Raw genomic sequence first — 17,127 nt, 5'->3', positions numbered from 1 at the left:
GAGACACCCTCTCCATCCAGCCCCCTGTGGAGTCCAGGCCTTCACAAATGCTGGTTGAAAAGATAAATATTATTATTTATACCAGCCACCCGCCTCACAGCCGATACCCTCATCTTCTAGTGCCCCCCAAAGCCCTGCTCTGGCTGTCCAGTCCCTCTGGACATGGGCAGGTCAGTGGGGGCTGTAGCCAGTCCACACCTAGAGTGTAAGCAGCATGTTGTCCCAAGAGCCACTTGGGCAGGAGCCTTCTCCTGGCTTGTTTAGCTAGTGGTCCTGCCCCAGAGGCCATCCGGGGCTACAAGCTCTGCCCCAGAGGCCGGGGCTGGGACACCCCTGGCTCTTGCTCACAGGCCACTCTGCCCCCTCCAGCCCCCTCTTCTCACAAAAGAGGAAAAGGGGCAGGAGGTGACTGGTGTGGGGTGAGGGTACTGCCTGTGGTTAAGTGAGGGGAAGCTGGCCTGGCCTGCAGGGTAGTAAGTGTTCAGGATGAAGGCAGCGAGGCAGGGCATTGCTGGTGGCAGTGCCACAGTGTCAATGAGGTTCTGGAGGCCTGGGGGGTGACTCTAGTGCTGTGGCCACACATCTGACGATGACACCTGACTTCTGTCTCCAGGGTTCCTGAGCGAGGGCCCTTGGTTCCCAGTGGTGTCGGAAGGCATCACCGAGGTCCAGAGGCGTCATCATGGTGAGTCAGAGGCTGTCACGAGTTGCCCGTGATGCCCCGGGGCAGCAAACGGCCTCCCCACAGTTGCCGAGGGCAGCCCCAGGTCCCAGTGGGCTGGACTTCTTGTGCTCTGGGAGAAGACAGCCTTGGAGGGACGCGCGTGCTGCTGTGGGTGTCTAGCAGCCCATTTCCATTCATTTCCACGTCCCTTCTCCACGGAGGACTGGGCAGGGAAGCCAGAGGCCCCGGGACTGGCCCAGTCCTGTAGATGACTTTCCACTCATGAGCTACAGTCCTGCACAGCTGCAGGGGGAGAGTGGCCCCCCAGGCTGTCAGTGCCAGCTGCTCCTGGGGGAGTGGGCATGAGACCTAACAGGTCGCGTCCACAGGCAGGGTGGTCAGGGAGCCTGGCCATCATCCCCCCAGACACAGCTCTTTGGGGGCTGCTCCATGACCTGCCAGCTCAGACTGCTGTGGACTGCTTGATGCTGTGAAAGCTGACACGGGTGGGGGAGGTGGGGATGGACATGGCGCGGGCCACTCGGGCACGGATCGAGTGCTTGTCCTGCCACCGGTGCCATCTCTTCCGGATGGCAGAGCGGACCTGTGGGCACAGGAAGGAGCATGACATCTGAGCCTGGCGCTCAGGACCCCCTCCCTCCCCTGGGTCGGCATGAGCAGCTGCTCAGGTAAGAGGCTGTGCAGGTCAGCTGAGTACACAGAAGTCCTCAGGAGGCGATGGCACTCACAGCCTTAACATGGCTGCTTTGCATATTTGCCGGAACAGGTTTCTCAAATGTCCTGGGGAAGGGGCACCCTTTTCTAACCCACGCGAAGACACCATATGGCCTTTGCCATCAAGGCTTCCTGCTCTCAACCCACACATATCCCCTGCCCAGGGCTCAGCCCTTCCTGGTTGTCACAGGCTCATCAAAGATACTGGAGCTCTGGCTTCCAGCCTGGTGCCAGCGGCCTCTGAGAGCAAAGGAGAGAGCTGTCACTGTGGGAGTGGACAGGTGGGAGGGGCCGGCCTGGGGCTCCCAGCAGCATCCCCCTAGGGACCTAGGAGGAACAGGGAGGGAGAGAGCCAGCCCTGGGAGGGGAGGAGAAGGCTCTAGACTATCGCCAGCCCCAACAGGCCTTGCAGCCCTGAGCCCCGCCGCAGGGCCCCCAGGTCCTCACCTCACTGTTGAGGAAACAGTAGAACACAGACACAAAGAAGCCCTGGGGAGGAGAGAGGAGGCGTCAAAGGTCGGTCACAGGTGTTGCCCACCCAGCCTCTGGGCTGCCCCTTGCTTCTCCCTGGCCTCCTACCCTCCAGGCATCTGCTTGGGAGAATCCCCACCCAAGGAGGTGCCAGTGTGCCCCTCCAGGGCTGTACCTGGAAGGATTCCAGGAAGGAGTTGAAGTAGATGAAGACGACCCGGGAGACCTCATCCTCCCCGGGATTGACGAAGAACAGCATGTAGGTGATGCCCAGGAGGGGCAGCAGCACCAGAGTGGCTTTCACAGCCTTCCTGGGGTGGGGCAGGTGGGGAGGCTTGGAGTCACAGCCCACCCCAGGACTGGCTGCCCGCTGGCTCAGCAGAGGGCCAGGTCGGGGGAGGGAGTGGCAGGTCTCTGGCACGTGAGAGGCATGGGGAGCAGGGGTTTCATCAGGGGGAGGCCTGGGGGAGGTGGTACCCGGTTACCTGTACTGAATGGTCTCAGACGTGGTGGATGCCCGGAGCTTGGTCATGAGGATGCGGACGATATTGAAAAGGAAGATGAAATTGATCTGCAATTTGAGCACACCAGCAGGCTGGAGTGTGCAAGAGGCTGGGGACCCAGGCTTCTCAGTTCTGGCCTCTCTGGCCTCAGTGCTCCTGCTGTTCTCCCTCCTCCTCAGGAGCAGCTGCACATCCCTGGCCCATGCCCCCTCCTTGGGTGGCCCCCACCTCTAGGCAGAGGGGTCCTTTCTGTCCACGGTTGGCATTGATCGCCCCTCCCCACTGGGCCCTGTCTCCTGCCCCTACCCAGGGTCTTACCAGCAGGACCAGGATCATGGGGCCCTGGTAGATATAGTCGGTGTACACCCCAGGCCTTTTGCCAAACCAGCACCTAGAAGGCCACAGAGGAAAGGGGAGGAGTCATCATCTGCATCTGCCTCGGTGGCATGGGGAGGGACAGTGCTTGGCCAGGATAGGACTGGGGCTGGAAGCCAGGAGGTAGATGTCCCAATTCCAACCCTGGCAGAAGGTCAAGTCACTTGATCCCACTGCCAAGCCTCAGTTGTCCCATCTGCAGAATGGACAGCATCCTCTGTGATGAGATGCAAAGTTGGAAGCAAGCATCGGGGCAGGAGGCAGACAGTGGGAAAGACTGCGTGGCCGGGAATGGGCGTGAGCTCAATACGCAAGCTGCATCCTTGGCTCCTCCTCACGGTCCCCTGGCTGTGGCTGAGGCCCAGCATGTCCTCTGGGGGGCTGCTGGTGGGAGTGGTACCACACGTGTCACCCAGTGGGCACCCAGCAGTTCTCAATCTCAGCCTGAACCTGTCCAATCGCAGCCCGAACGACCTTGAGAGGAACATCTGCACAGGTTCTACCTGCTGCAGGGGGTAATTGCTTTGCATTTTCCTGAGTGTCCCTCCAGCAAGCTCCAGGGAGGCCTGGGGAGTGGGTGGGGACCAGACAAACTGGAAGCCCTTATGTCCCCGTGGGTAAGAAGACCCCCAGTGGCTAGATCTCATAAGCCAGAAATTGAGATTTGTATACGAAACCTTTGGATTTTTTAAAGCTTGGCTACAAAATCGAGTTTCCAGAAAACACCCTGCCGGCCACACACAGCTTCTGTGGGCTGGGTCCAGTCCTTGAGCCTCTGGTCTGCAAGTTCGTTTCTGCTTTCTCACACCCAGATCCCCTCTGTTGCAGTGTTGAATTTTCACCACCAGGTGGGGCTTCAGAGCCGCTCAGACTCACTTTCTCCTTTAGCCCAAACAGTTTTTGTTTTGCTTTGTTTTTTGAGGCTTGTGGAGTCTTGCTCTGTTGCCCAGGCTGGAGAGCAGTGGCACGATCTTGGCTCACTGCAACCTCTGCCTCCTGGGTTCAAGAGAGTCTCTTGCCTCAGCCTTCCCAAGTAGCTGGCACTACAGGTGCGCACCACCACACCCAGCTAATTTTTGTATTTTTTTTTAATAGATATGGGGTTTCACCATGTTGGCCAGCCTGGTCTCAAACTCCTGACCTCAAGTGATCCACCCGCCTCGGCCTCCCAAGGCCTCAGCTAGCCTGAGTCAGGAGAGAGTCAACCTCCTAAACACGCAAGATAATCTTCCAGGCTCCTTCGTCAGCCCAATGAAGCCATGCAGGCCCCCTCCCCTCCGTGGGGTGAGGAGAGGGCTTGTCACTGTGGTGGAGGCCACTTGGACGCCAGGTCAGTCAGTCAGATAGGTTCCTGGGAACACCTGTTTGGCAAACAAGGTCCTGGGGCTCCCCTGCCATCCACGTCCACCTTTTCTGCCCCCCCCTCTCTCAGTGGTTCTCAATCTTAGCTGCACATTAGAATCACCTGGGCAGTTTTCAAGAATTCTGGGTGCCAGGCCACACCCCAGACTAATTACACCTGACTCTCTGGCGGTGAAGCCTGGGCACTGGTACTTTTCGAAGCATCCCAGGTGATTCTAATGTGAGCCAAGGCTGAGCACCACTGCAGCAGAAATCAAGTTTCCAGGCACGACTGGAAACACCTGAGTCCGTTTCATAAGGAACCAAAGAACTTCAGAGCTGGAAGAAGCCTCTGGGATCATCTAGGTCCACTTCTGTTAAATTCACGGACTCTTCTATTAAGATGTCTTAATATTACGAGAACACATTTATACAGCATTTGCTCTATGTGCCAGGTCCGATTCTAAATGCTTAATATAGATGGACTGATATCACCCCACAACAGCCCTTTGAGGAAGTATGTCCATTTTATAGATGAGGAAACTGAGGCACGCTGCAGTAATCCGTCCAAGGTCACACAGCTATTTAATGACGGAGCCACGATTCTGAACCTGGGCAGTCTGGCTCCAGGCTGCTTCCTGTGTAAGCTCAAGGCAGATAAAGGAGGCTGGATCCTGTTTGTCCAGTCCCACCCAGGCAGAGCACAGGCAGGGACCCTCTGAATGAGTCCAACCCCCCAGATCCCTCCCTTTACAGATGCAGAAGCCATGGTCCTGAGGGGAAAGCCAGCATGGCCCAAGGCCCTTGGGAGTGTCACCAAGCTAGGCTGGGAGCCTAAACCTTGGGGGCAGGAAGGGAAAGGAGGTGACTTACTTCTCATTGTCGTAGTACAGCTTCCCAATGGCCCAGGCCACAATGATGGGGAAGGGCACACCTGGGGGAGAGATGGGCTGTCACAGAGCCCTCAGCGGGGGCTGGGGAATGTGGGCCTGGAGGACCCCAGTGCAGCCCAGGCTCCAGGCGGTCTAGGGTTACCCAGGGTGGATCTCAAACTCACACACCTCCTTCAAGGTGCTCCTGCTGCCCCCCACCCCCAAGAGGAGCAGAGGGCTATGGCACACACCCCACTGCCCCAACCCGACCTCCATCCCTCAGGCCCCCCAGCCCTCTGGCCTGAGTCTGGGTGAGGAGACGGCAGCACGGTGGCTGCCACTGCCCAGGCTGGGGAGGTGGCTGCCCAGCTCACCCCAGCCGATGCAGATGAACATCCACTTGCGCAGCCGGTCGGTGGAGTAGGTGAGCACGATGGCTGTGTGCAGGTAGCAGCCCTCACCGAACATCCAGAAGAAGTTGGTCACATGGAAGTAGTTGTAGGCGGCGGTCACCAACCTGCACCAGACCTGCCACCCCACCCCCAACCAAAGATGATGATGAGGGGCAGGGGTGGCACCAAACCCTGGCCCTGGGCCTCCCCCAGGCAGGACGGGGCACACCCTGGGATCCCACTCCTGTTCTGTGGGCTCCTCCTCTGCAGGGCAGGCCCACCTGGGCCCCTTCTCTGACGTGGGTTTGGCCTGACCTGCTCCCCGCTCCCCCGCCAGGACGCACCACGTTGCTCTGGTGGACCTCAGGGCTCATGGTTAGCTGCACCACGAACCAGGTGGCGTTGCGCAGGATGAAGGCGGAGATGAGGTTCCAGTGGATGATGTTTCGCAGGCACCGGATGCTCCTGGTGCAGCAGGGCAGGTGGATGATGGGAGCGACAGGAGAGAGAGGATAAGGGGCAGGCCACCCACATCACCCCAACCCAGATGTGTAGATGAGGAAACTGAGGCACAGGGTAGGGCTGACTGGCCAAGTCACACAGGGAAGTGACAGCAAGGCTCTCCTAATGCCCCATGGAGCCCTTCCTGCCTGCAACCCACCCAGACAAAAGCCCCAGGCTCTGCCTGGCACTCCATGGACCAGGGCAGCTGGCTTCCTGGGGATGCCTGCTTCCCCTGGGGGTGCCTTCCACTCCCTGCCATTCCAGGATGGACAGTCACAGGGGTCAGCCTTGCTCCCAGCCTCCAGCCCTGATGCTCGGCTCCTGATCCCAACCATCCCCATCCCTGGCTCTGCCACCTGCATCCTTGGCGGTAGTGCTGGGGCCCATGTACTTTCGAACCTGAAATGGGTCACCACTCCATGGAGCCCCCACCTCCAGGGCACCATCTGCCTGGTCACCCCAATGGGTGCAGCCCGTCCTGGGTGTGGGTGACATAAAACAAGCTTTGTCCCTCCCCACCATTCCAGCAGCTACTGCGGAGGGGGCAAAGCGGCCCTGCCAGAGGTTCCCGGAGACCTGAGACTCTCAGATAAGCCAGGCCCTACCACCCTCTCCCAGCAACCCCCACCCCGACCTCGAGCTGCTCCTCTCACTTCTCCACCCTGCTCCTGCTCTAGGGCCGGGGGACAAGAGGACGCAGTGCTGGGGTCTGCTCACCTGAGCCGCAGGAAGAGGACAAAGGCCACCAGGAGGGCCACCAGGGAGATACAGTGGCCCAGGTAGTTGATGATGACTGCGACATGGTAGTGCACCTTGCTTTTTTTCTGGAGCAGGAGAGAGGGGCAGAGGTGAGCTTTCTGCACAGCCATGCCCTTGCGCCTGCTGGATGGGAGCCGCTCTATGAGGACATTGCCTGGGGGTGGCTGGGACGGAGCAGGTCATGATCTCAAGGGCCACTCCCCCTTCCTGAGTACCTGCTGTGGGTCAGGCCTCGCTGCAGAGCAATGCTGTCCAGTTTGAGGCTCTGTCTGTCCCTGAATCCCATGCTCTGTTCACTGCTCTGTGTTGTGTCTGAGTCTCCACATCACGTGGGATTCCCCACTCCACACGGACGCCCCCTCTGCACGCATAAGCGTGTGTGGCCGGCTCACAGGTGCGCCCTCACAGTCGCATCTGCCCATGCTGCCACCCGGTCGGAACACCAGGTGGACCTCTCAGCTGCAGAGACACCAACCTCCCGGGATTTATCTTCTCCACCCATTTCTGAACTGAGTCACTACCGTCTCGGCCGCCCTTGAATCCCTCCTGCTGCAACGCCGCCTGCTCCTGTGAGCGAGGAGGGGCCGGACAGCTGCTGGGCTCTGGCATCCACAGAATCAGCCGAAAGCACAGAACAGTCTCCTTAGGCTCCATAACTCACTTTCCAGGGCCTTCCCCATCCCTGGCCCAAGGGGATCTGTGCAAAGTGAACAGGATCCTCTCCCAGGACTGGAACACATTTCCCGGGTTTATTTCCTAATGAATTTAATATACTGATGGAGGTCACTGCCCTCCTCTTTACAGCAATCTTAAGTTCCAAGAGTGATGAAGCCTTCCCATTTACAGAGGATTTTCATATCTGTTATCGTCTGAAACCATCAGGGCAACCCCATAGGGGGAGCCGGAAGGGCTTCTGGGCTTTAGTTTGTAGGAAAACAGCACAGAGGTTATGTTGACGCACTGGAGGTCGCGCAACTTCAAAACCACCTCTTGCCTGCACGTGCAGACTGGCAAGGTACAAAGGCTGCAAACAGGTCCCCAGCCCATAATAGGGGACTGGCCAGTCCCCATGCCTAGCTCTCTGCAGACTCCTGCCCCAGAGCAAAGCCCCCATCCACACTTTTATAGGTCCCAAGAAGCAGGGCCTAGAAACCAAGAGCTTGACACGCAGTCGAACTCCGAAGCAGTTGTGTGAGTGAAGGAAAGAAAGACAGGTGTTGAAAAGCAGGTGGCTTTGGGAAAGGAGGGGTCCCTGGCAGCACCTCCCTCCCTCCCCGTTTCCAGGCTCTGGGGTGGGGCTGAATGATCATGAGGCACAGAAGCGGGTGACATGCAAGCGCCGAGAAGTGGGGAGCTCACAACGGCCCTCATCATCCTCTCAGAGCCACCAAGGAGCTACTCCACAGGCCTTCCTGTTGGAATTACAGAACCCACACGAAACCAGAGGTCAAGTCCAGCCCTATCCACCAGGCATTCCAGGAGGAGCCAAGACCCTATGCCCAGTTCCGCCCGGCCACCAAGGCCCTTCTGAAGGGGCATCCTCATCGGGAACCTCTTAGGTCCGGAGGCTCCTACAGAAGCTCTGTTCTCAGAGCTGGTTTCCAGGCAGAGGCTTTCTGGAACATGGCAGGAAATTACATTAACAACTCCAGCCTCCAAAGGACTGGGATCCAGGGAGGTGTAAACAAAGGCAGGAGAGAGACACAGGGGAGTGAGGAGAGGGGACCCATCACCCATGCAAGTGGGGGGGTCTCTAAGCGCCTGGCGGCAGATGCCCCAATCCGGAGGCTCCGGAAGATATGCACGGATCACAGGCTGTCTGGAGCTGGTATTTAATATCCTTTTATTAAATTTTCCACAAATCCATGCTGAAAAGCCCCTGGGTAATGACAGCATGTGTGGAGCCGAGCATGGCATGACACCCCGGCCTTGTTCACAGGCCCAGGCTGGGCGGGAGGGCACAGTGTGCAGGCAGACCATTCACTGCCACCTGCCAGGCCCCACCTCGCTCCTGAGTCAGGCCGCACCAGGCCCTTGGGGTTGGAGTGGGGAGGAGTCATCTATTAAGCACCTGCTGTATGCTGAGCATTGTGCCAAGAGCTCTGCAGATGCCACTGCTTTTCTTTCCCACAGCTGCCCTTGGAGACTGCTCCTCTCATCCCAGTTCTTCCCGTTGAAGAGACTGAATAATTGGCCACGCCATGCAGCCGGCATCTGGAACCTGAGTCTGCCTGGCTTTGAAATCCCTCTTTTCCTGGTTTCCCAGGGACATTTCTTTTTTTGGGTGGGGGAGGGATGGAGTCTCACTCTGTCGCCCAGTCTGGAGTTGTGCAGTGGCAGGATCTTGGCTCACTGCAGCCTCTGCTTCCTGGGTTCAAGTGATTCTCCTGCCTCAGCCTCCTGAGTAGCTGGGATCACAGGCATGCGCCACCACGCCCAGCTAATATTTTGTATTTTTTGGTAGAGATGGGTTTTCGCCATGTTGTCCAGGCTGGTCTCGAACTCCTGAGCTCAGGCAATCCACCTGCCTTGGCCTCCCAAAGTGCTGGGATTACAGGCGAGAGCCACCGTCCCCAGCCCCCTGGGAGATTTCTGGGGGGACAAGCAGGAATTGAAAGCAGAGGCACTCTCTGGGGTGGTCTCGCTCCATTTTGGGCCCAGGAGCCTCGGGGGACCTCCTGCCAGGAGGATAGCACCCATGAGGGCTTTTCCCCAAGAGCCTGAGAGGGAGAATCGGGCGAAACCATTCCCGGAGGACAGAGTGTCTCAGCGTGGCTCCCTGAGCAGTCGGGCCCAGGCCAGGTTCAAGCCCTCTCTCTTATTGGTCACATCAGCATGATGCAACCTGAGAAACAGCTTGAGAAGACAGCTGGAGAGACAGCCTGAGGGATGGCTGCCGATACCCTGAGACAAATACGTCCTGCGTCACCCAGACAGAAGCCAGTGACACTGTGACATTTCCAATAACAACCAGAGTTCTGGACAGCATTATTTAGAGAGACAGCAAGGCCTTAAAAGGCACCTAGAAACACCCTGAGAGGTGGCCAGTGACACCTGGAGAGGAGAGTCAGCAGCACCCCCAGGGACAGCCAGTCACACACCGACCGACGGCCACGATAACAGCAAAGCAGCTGGGATGTCCAAAGGACAAATGGGCACAGCTACCCCTGGGGCCCTGACCAGCACTCCCTCTCCGTCCAGTCTGGAGACCTGAGACCAGCAGGCACCCCGCCCTAAGGAGGGTGGCACAGCATGCTACTTGGCAGAGGCCACTCCGCTGTACCCTCAGTGACCTGAATTGAATAAGCAATTAGTGCGCGGCTGACTCTGACACCACCTCGTCCCAGGTGCTGCAGTGCCAGACCCGTCCCGATGCCTCTCTGGGATGGTGGCAATGAGACCTCCCTTCCAAGCTCCCGCCGGTGCCCACTCCATTCTGGCACCTCCTCTCCACTGAAGTTGCCAGAGCTACTCCTCTTACCCCACCGCGGGCACTCACTCCAGTCCCTCAGTCCTCAAAGGGCAGCCCCTGGCCCAGCAGCAGCACCCAGAGGAGCTCGCAGAGATCTTGAGGAAAGTGGAATGTGTGCCCTACGCTAGGCCCACGGAATCGGAGCTTCGTTTCAGGAAAAAGCACCTATACAGTTCAGAAGCCCTGGTCCAACCACTGCCCACCTCTCCCCAGACGGTGAGCAATGAACCTTGGCCCACAAACCCAGACCCCAGATTCCGTTTCATGTGCCACCAGTGTGCCCTCCCGGACTGCGCCTGAGGCCCCAGCTCCTGTGCTCAGCAGAGTGTGGGGAAAGGGAATAGAGTGTGTGCTCAGCAGAGTGTGGGGAAAGGGAATAGAGTGTGTGCTCAGCAGAGTGTGGGGAAAGGGAATAGAGTGTGTGCTGAGCAGAGTGTGGGGAAAGGGAATAGAGTGTGTGCTGAGCAGAGTGTGGGGAAAGGGAATAGAGTGTGTGCTCAGCAGAGTGTGGGGAAAGGGAATAGAGTGTGTGCTCAGCAGAGTGTGGGGAAAGGGAATAGAGTGTGTGCTCAGCAGAGTGTGGGGAAAGGGAATAGAGTGTGTGCTCAGCAGAGTGTGGGGAAAGGGAATAGAGTGTGTGCTCAGCAGAGTGTGGGGAAAGGGAATAGAGTGTGTGCTCAGCAGAGTGTGGGGAAAGGGAATAGAGTGTGTGCTCAGCAGAGTGTGGGGAAAGGGGATAGAGTGTGTGCTCAGCAGAGTGTGGGGAAAGGGAATAGAGTGTGTGCTCAGCAGAGTGTGGGGAAAGGGAATAGAGTGTGTGCTCAGCAGAGTGTGGGGAAAGGGAATAGAGTGTGTGCTGAGCAGAGTGTGGGGAAAGGGAATAGAGTGTGTGCTCAGCAGAGTGTGGGGAAAGGGAATAGAGTGTGTGCTCAGCAGAGTGTGGGGAAAGGGAAAGGGAATAGAGTGTGTGCTCAGCAGAGTGTGGGGAAAGGGAATAGAGTGTGTGCTCAGCAGAGTGTGGGGAAAGGGAATAGAGTGTGTGCTCAGCAGAGTGTGGGGAAAGGGAATAGAGTGTGTGCTCAGCAGAGTGTGGGGAAAGGGAAAGGGAATAGAGTGTGTGCTCAGCAGAGTGTGGGGAAAGGGAATAGAGTGTGTGCTCAGCAGAGTGTGGGGAAAGGGAATAGAGTGTGTGCTCAGCAGAGTGTGGGGAAAGGGAATAGAGTGTGTGCTCAGCAGAGTGTGGGGAAAGGGAATAGAGTGTGTGCTCAGCAGAGTGTGGGGAAAGGGAATAGAGTGTGTGCTCAGCAGAGTGTGGGGAAAGGGAATAGAGTGTGTGCTCAGCAGAGTGTGGGGAAAGGGAATAGAGTGTGTGCTCAGCAGAGTGTGGGGAAAGGGAATAGAGTGTGTGCTCAGCAGAGTGTGGGGAAAGGGAATAGAGTGTGTGCTCAGCAGAGTGTGGGGAAAGGGAATAGAGTGTGTGCTCAGCAGAGTGTGGGGAAAGGGGATAGAGTGTGTGCTCAGCAGAGTGTGGGGAAAGGGGATAGAGTGTGTGCTCAGCAGAGTGTGGGGAAAGGGAATAGAGTGTGTGCTCAGCAGAGTGTGGGGAAAGGGAATAGAGTGTGTGCTCAGCAGAGTGTGGGGAAAGGGAATAGAGTGTGTGCTGAGCAGAGTGTGGGGAAAGGGAATAGAGTGTGTGCTGAGCAGAGTGTGGGGAAAGGGAATAGAGTGTGTGCTCAGCAGAGTGTGGGGAAAGGGAATAGAGTGTGTGCTCAGCAGAGTGTGGGGAAAGGGAAAGGGAATAGAGTGTGTGCTCAGCAGAGTGTGGGGAAAGGGAATAGAGTGTGTGCTCAGCAGAGTGTGGGGAAAGGGAATAGAGTGTGTGCTCAGCAGAGTGTGGGGAAAGGGAATAGAGTGTGTGCTCAGCAGAGTGTGGGGAAAGGGAATAGAGTGTGTGCTCAGCAGAGTGTGGGGAAAGGGAATAGAGTGTGTGCTCAGCAGAGTGTGGGGAAAGGGAATAGAGTGTGTGCTCAGCAGAGTGTGGGGAAAGGGAATAGAGTGTGTGCTCAGCAGAGTGTGGGGAAAGGGAATAGAGTGTGTGCTGAGCAGAGTGTGGGGAAAGGGGATAGAGTGTGTGCTCAGCAGAGTGTGGGGAAAGGGAATAGAGTGTGTGCTCAGCAGAGTGTGGGGAAAGGGAATAGAGTGTGTGCTCAGCAGAGTGTGGGGAAAGGGAATAGAGTGTGTGCTCAGCAGAGTGTGGGGAAAGGGAATAGAGTGTGTGCTCAGCAGAGTGTGGGGAAAGGGAATAGAGTGTGTGCTCAGCAGAGTGTGGGGAAAGGGAATAGAGTGTGTGCTCAGCAGAGTGTGGGGAAAGGGAATAGAGTGTGTGCTCAGCAGAGTGTGGGGAAAGGGAATAGAGTGTGTGCAAGTGTCGGGTGGGTGGGGGAAGGTCGGACAGTGGGGAAGGGAGTGAACAGCAGTGGAGGGAGGTGGTGGGGGGAGGAGAGGGTGCTGACACGGGGAGCAGGTGTAGGGGTTGTAATGGGGGCTCAGTGCCATCCCCGGGCCAGCCATGCATGCAACAGGCTCCCCAGTTGCGGGCCTGTTCCCTGGTGGTGCTGGCTGCGGGCAGATCTCCTGGGGTGCCTGGCCTTGGGGTGCCCTCGCAAGTCCCATTTCAGGCGGACTTCTGCGAATCCATTATCTGCAATACCCCAGGGCGCTGGAGCTTAATTAGGGCTTAGCCCAGGCCCAGAGCTGAGAAACCTACCACTCAATTAATTGGATGCTTTCCTCTGCAGTTCTGGGAGGGGTCTGGCGAGGCTGGGGGCTGGCAGAAGGGAATGGCATTTTCACTAATTAAATGAATCGATTACCCAGAGTGCCAGGCACCAGGCCAGCAGGGGCTGCGGAGGAAAGAGGCGGCAGAGCCAGGCTTGGATGGGCTGGGGGGTGGGGCAGGTCACTCCCCCAGGTGTACATTACAACCTCCCCTGACCTCACCGGGGAGATGAGAGACAGGGGGCGGCAGGTGAATGGAACATCTCCCATAGGCCAAGACAGGCCAACACCACCCTTCCCTCCCCTGAAGGCAGAGATCTGAATTCCTGGCCACCAGTTTCGGGAACTCGGTGGGGTTAAGTTGCCTCCTCTAGGTCATGCAGCAGGTTCCCGTCGAAACCCAAACCCTAAGGTCTGTGCTATTCCCACTGCAATGCAAAGAGCGGGCTGATGAGACCGGGCTCCTGATCCTCTTCCTTGTCCTAACCCTGCTGGGGGAGAGAGGGAGAGACCCCTGTCCTGGCAGGGGTGGGCGTTGCAGGGCGGGCCGAGGGTGGCTAACCTACTGCCCTTGAGCCTTCGAAGGGTGCTGGGGAAAACGGGGGCTGCCGAGTGTCCCCATCAGCCAACTGAAAGGAAGGGACTTACATTAGAGCAGGAGAGACAGGTGAAGACTCCGCCCTGACCCTCAGGAGGGCTGAGTGCAGGGTGTGAGGCTGGGACAGGCAGTGCGGCCTGCAGCCTGACCTCGTGGCTTAGCTGTACCTCCTCAACACCATCCCTCTCTGGCATGGCGTGTGGTCCTGAGTCGCCGACAGCACTGACCCGCTCTTTTGAGCACCAGCCCCGTTTCCTTTCCTCCCACCTCCTCTACTGTGTGCCAGGCTACGGATTCCCCACATCCCTGAACGGTCTTGCCCGCTGCCACTCCTCCAGCCAAGGCCATCTCCTCTGGTCCAACTAAGTCTCCTAACCTGGAACCCCACCTCCTTCCCTCAGTCCAGGAAGAGCCCTCCTCCCAATCCCAGGACTTCCCAGGTGGGCTCTCCGTGTGGGGGCTTAGTAAGCTGGGGGTGAAGGAAAGTGATTCTTTATCCTTAACTTTGTTTCACGCAGATACCTGGCAGTGGGCAAAGCAGAGCCTGAGCTCCGAAGCCCTGGGTTCCAGGCTCTGACTTACTCTGGCCATGTGATCTTGTGTGAATCAGTCCCCAATTCTGGGTCCCAGTCTGCCCATCTGTAATGTGAATGGGTTGCACTAGATTAGTTTCTCACTTTTGCCCCATCAGAAGGCTCCCCTGGGGCACTCATGAAAGACAGATTCTCAGGTCCTCCTTGGATGGTGTGATTTCTTAGGTGTTGGGTGTGGCCCTGGGACCTGTATTTGGACAGGTGCTCTGGGCGATTCCATATACTTTTTTTTTTTTTGAGACAGAGTCTTGCTCTGTCGCCAGGCTGGAGTGCTGTGGTACAATCTCAGCTCACTGTAACCTCCGCCTCCCTGGTTCAAGTGATTCTCCTGCCTCAGCCTCCTAAGTAGCTGTGATTACAGGGATGCGCCACCATGCTCAGCTAATTTTTGTATTTTTAGCAGAGATGAGGTTTCACCATGTTGGCCAGGATGGCCTCGATCTCCTGACCTTGTGATCTGCCTGCCTCGGCCTCCCAGAGGGCTGGGATTACAGGCATGAGCCACCGCAGCTGGCCACGTTTTTTGGTTTTGTTTTGTTTTTTAATGGAGTTTCCCTCTTTTTGCCCAGGCTGGAGTGCAATGGCATGATCTCGGCTCACTGCAACCTCTGCCTCCTGGGTTCAAGCAATTCTCCTGCCTCAGCCTCCTTAGTACCTGGGATTACAGGTGTGCACCACCACACCCGGCTAATTTTGTATTTTTAGTAGAGATGGGGTTTCACTATGTCGGACAGGCTGGTCTCAAACTCCTGACCCCAGGTGATCTGCCTCTGGACGATTCTTATAACCAGGCGGGTCTGGGAACCTCAAGATGGGAGGGAGAGTCTCCAAGGTCTCTTCCAGCTCTGATCTTCAGGCGATGGGATTCTTGGGACTGCCTAGGTCAGTCCCTCTCTTCCACAATCAGAAGCCCTGGCCCTCAGACAGCCTGGAGTGTCCCCCCTTCTGCTCTTTGACCCCCGCCCTCCTCAGCACTGAGGGAGACAGCGTCGGTGGCAAAGGAGACCGAGGGCAACAGCAGTTCCAGGATAGATATATTTGTGCCTCTGCCAAAAATCACCCTTCAAAGATTATTCATTGCAGCACCATTTGTAATAACTGAGGACTGAGAATAAAGACTGGTTTAAATAAATTATGGTTCATTTTGTGATATTATGCAAATGCAAAGAGAATGAAGATGCTCTTTATGTACTGATATGGAACCATCTCTAAGATAGATGATTATATGAAAAAAGCAAGGTGTAGACAGTGTGCGTAATATGCAACATTCAGGTAAAAACAAAAAAGAATACGTATATATAATTACTCATGTATGCAGAGAATGTCTCTGGAAGGACACTTATGAAATTGGCAAAATGGTTGCCTCTGGGAGGGAATCCAGTGGCCAGGGATGGGGTGGGAGGGGACATTGTATTCCCATTTGTACCGTCTGAGTTCTGTGTAAGCAACATCTGCTCAGAAACATTTAACATTTTAAAAGGCTTTCCAAGGGCTTTTTCAAACTGCACTGCTACCTCCACCCCATCCCTGGTTCCCATACAGCCCCGTGGCTGGAACTGGATGTATCTGTCAGGCGTGTGTGGTGGAAAAGGGTGGGACTCCTGTGACCGAGTCTGGTCTCCCTTTGCACCTCCAGGACAGTCCCATGCCCAGTGCAAGCGGCTGCCCGATGAGCACAGGGGGAAGGAAGGAAGGAACAAGGACCCGTCTCATCACCATCAGAGCTTGCCCAGTGCCCCATTGGTCCAGCCCGCCCTCGAGGGTGCCTGCTCATGGGCCATTTCCAAGTCAACAGCTCCAGCTCCCCAGTCAGCTTCGCTAGGACAGGACCTTGACATTAGCCTCTGGCTCCCTGACTCCAAGAAGCAGGCACAAAACTCTGCTGGGGACCCTGGACCCCCCTTCACATGGGCAGCCTCATTCGGCTCAGCCTCACCTCCTCATTGAGGATCTCCTGGCACTCGGAGTAATTCACGCGGGCGGCCCAGCTGCCATTGGCCAGGCACTCCCGGTAGCCATTGTCTGGAAAAGGAAGAGAGAGGCAGTGATGGCAGGGCAGCCCGGGCCCCTCTCTGGCCATCCTGGCCCAGATGGATGCATCGATGGATCTGTAGATGGCCAGCACAGGCACCTGCTGGCTGGGGGCTGTGGAGTGAAGCTGGGGAGAAGGGCTTCCTTACCACCCCCATCTTCCTGCCTCTTTCTGCCCACTGGCCTCCAGCAGGGGTTGGTGGCTCTCCCGATGCCCACCTGTGGACCTGGCTCTGCCCACTCAAGCTGGCACAATCATGCCCACAGGACTGGCCCGTGGACAGGCTTGGCCAGCTCCCTGGGCTGTTTCCTTTCAAGTCCTTATGTGGTGGCAGATGACGGGAAGGTGCTCTTCTGAGAAATCTCCTGTTCAGGGGTCTTGTAAGACAGCAAAAAATGGGGAGACCTCATGAGTCAATTTTCACGAGGCTGGGCATGACACGGTGGAAGGGTATGCGGTGACAGCTCACGTGGCAGGTGGCATGACAGGGCTTCTTGTGGTAGAGCCATCTCACAGAGGCTGCCGTGGGAGGTCCTCCCTGGCCGTGCTGCACATGGGGCTTAGAGTTCACGGGGCAGATCTTGGGGAAGGTCCCCAGGGGGGCACTTCTCCATAGCAGTCCTGTGTTGGAAGGTTGTGGTGGGTGGGTGGGGGGAATATCCATGATGGAGGTCTCTTGGACAGAAAATGACAGGTGACAGGCATGTGTGGAGAGATGTCATCACTCAGGTCTGCCACAGCTGCTCCTAGACTGGCCCATGTCACTCAAGGAAGAAGGCAGCAGAGTGGTCCAGGGACATATGGAGGTTCATGCAGTCACCGGCCTGGATTGTGGCCCAGAACCTGTCACCTTCTAAGGAGATGGGGAGGGGCCCTGTGAGTCGAATCGATGTCTGACTTTAGGGCCCTGGGATGGGCAGAGCTGCCCAACGCGTTCCCCTCGCCCTCCTTTCTGCCTACCAGGCTCGAGCTCCAGAGTCCTGAAACCCAGCTGGGAAGGGACAGCACGAGTTCTAAATTCCATCTCATCTTCTCTGC

At 57.1% G+C, this 17,127-nt stretch overlaps 1 protein-coding gene across 8 annotated transcripts in view; it reads right to left on the bottom strand.

The window, feature by feature from the left end:
• Positions 1–51: 51 nt before the first annotated feature.
• CRHR1 (corticotropin releasing hormone receptor 1) overlaps positions 52–17,127 on the bottom strand; it is a 53,009-nt gene continuing 35,933 nt past the window's right edge. For 3 of the 8 annotated variants that reach the window (XM_045375885.2, XM_045375887.2, XM_065531753.1), the window contains 10 exons: positions 15,994–16,079; positions 6,575–6,681; positions 5,698–5,818; positions 5,336–5,489; positions 4,963–5,023; positions 2,692–2,764; positions 2,356–2,441; positions 2,046–2,181; positions 1,847–1,888; positions 52–1,268 (listed from right to left, as the gene is read on the bottom strand). In XM_045375885.2, coding sequence (XP_045231820.2) covers positions 1,128–1,268; positions 1,847–1,888; positions 2,046–2,181; positions 2,356–2,441; positions 2,692–2,764; positions 4,963–5,023; positions 5,336–5,489; positions 5,698–5,818; positions 6,575–6,681; positions 15,994–16,079 — 1,007 coding nt within the window. In that variant the 3' untranslated portion in view covers positions 52–1,127. Of the gene's footprint in view, positions 1,269–1,846; positions 1,889–2,045; positions 2,182–2,355; positions 2,442–2,691; positions 2,765–4,962; positions 5,024–5,335; positions 5,490–5,697; positions 5,819–6,248; positions 6,336–6,574; positions 6,682–14,046; positions 14,104–15,993; positions 16,080–17,127 lie in introns of all 8 variants that reach the window. The other 5 variants (XM_065531754.1, XM_065531757.1, XM_045375889.2 and 2 more) reach the window with 4 other exon arrangements.

This window comes from Macaca fascicularis, chromosome 16 (genome assembly GCF_037993035.2).
Source record: "Macaca fascicularis isolate 582-1 chromosome 16, T2T-MFA8v1.1".
Taxonomy (NCBI): domain Eukaryota; kingdom Metazoa; phylum Chordata; class Mammalia; order Primates; family Cercopithecidae; genus Macaca; species Macaca fascicularis.
The sequence above is the reverse complement of the archived record's forward strand: the minus strand, read 5'-3'. Positions and strand labels throughout refer to the sequence as shown.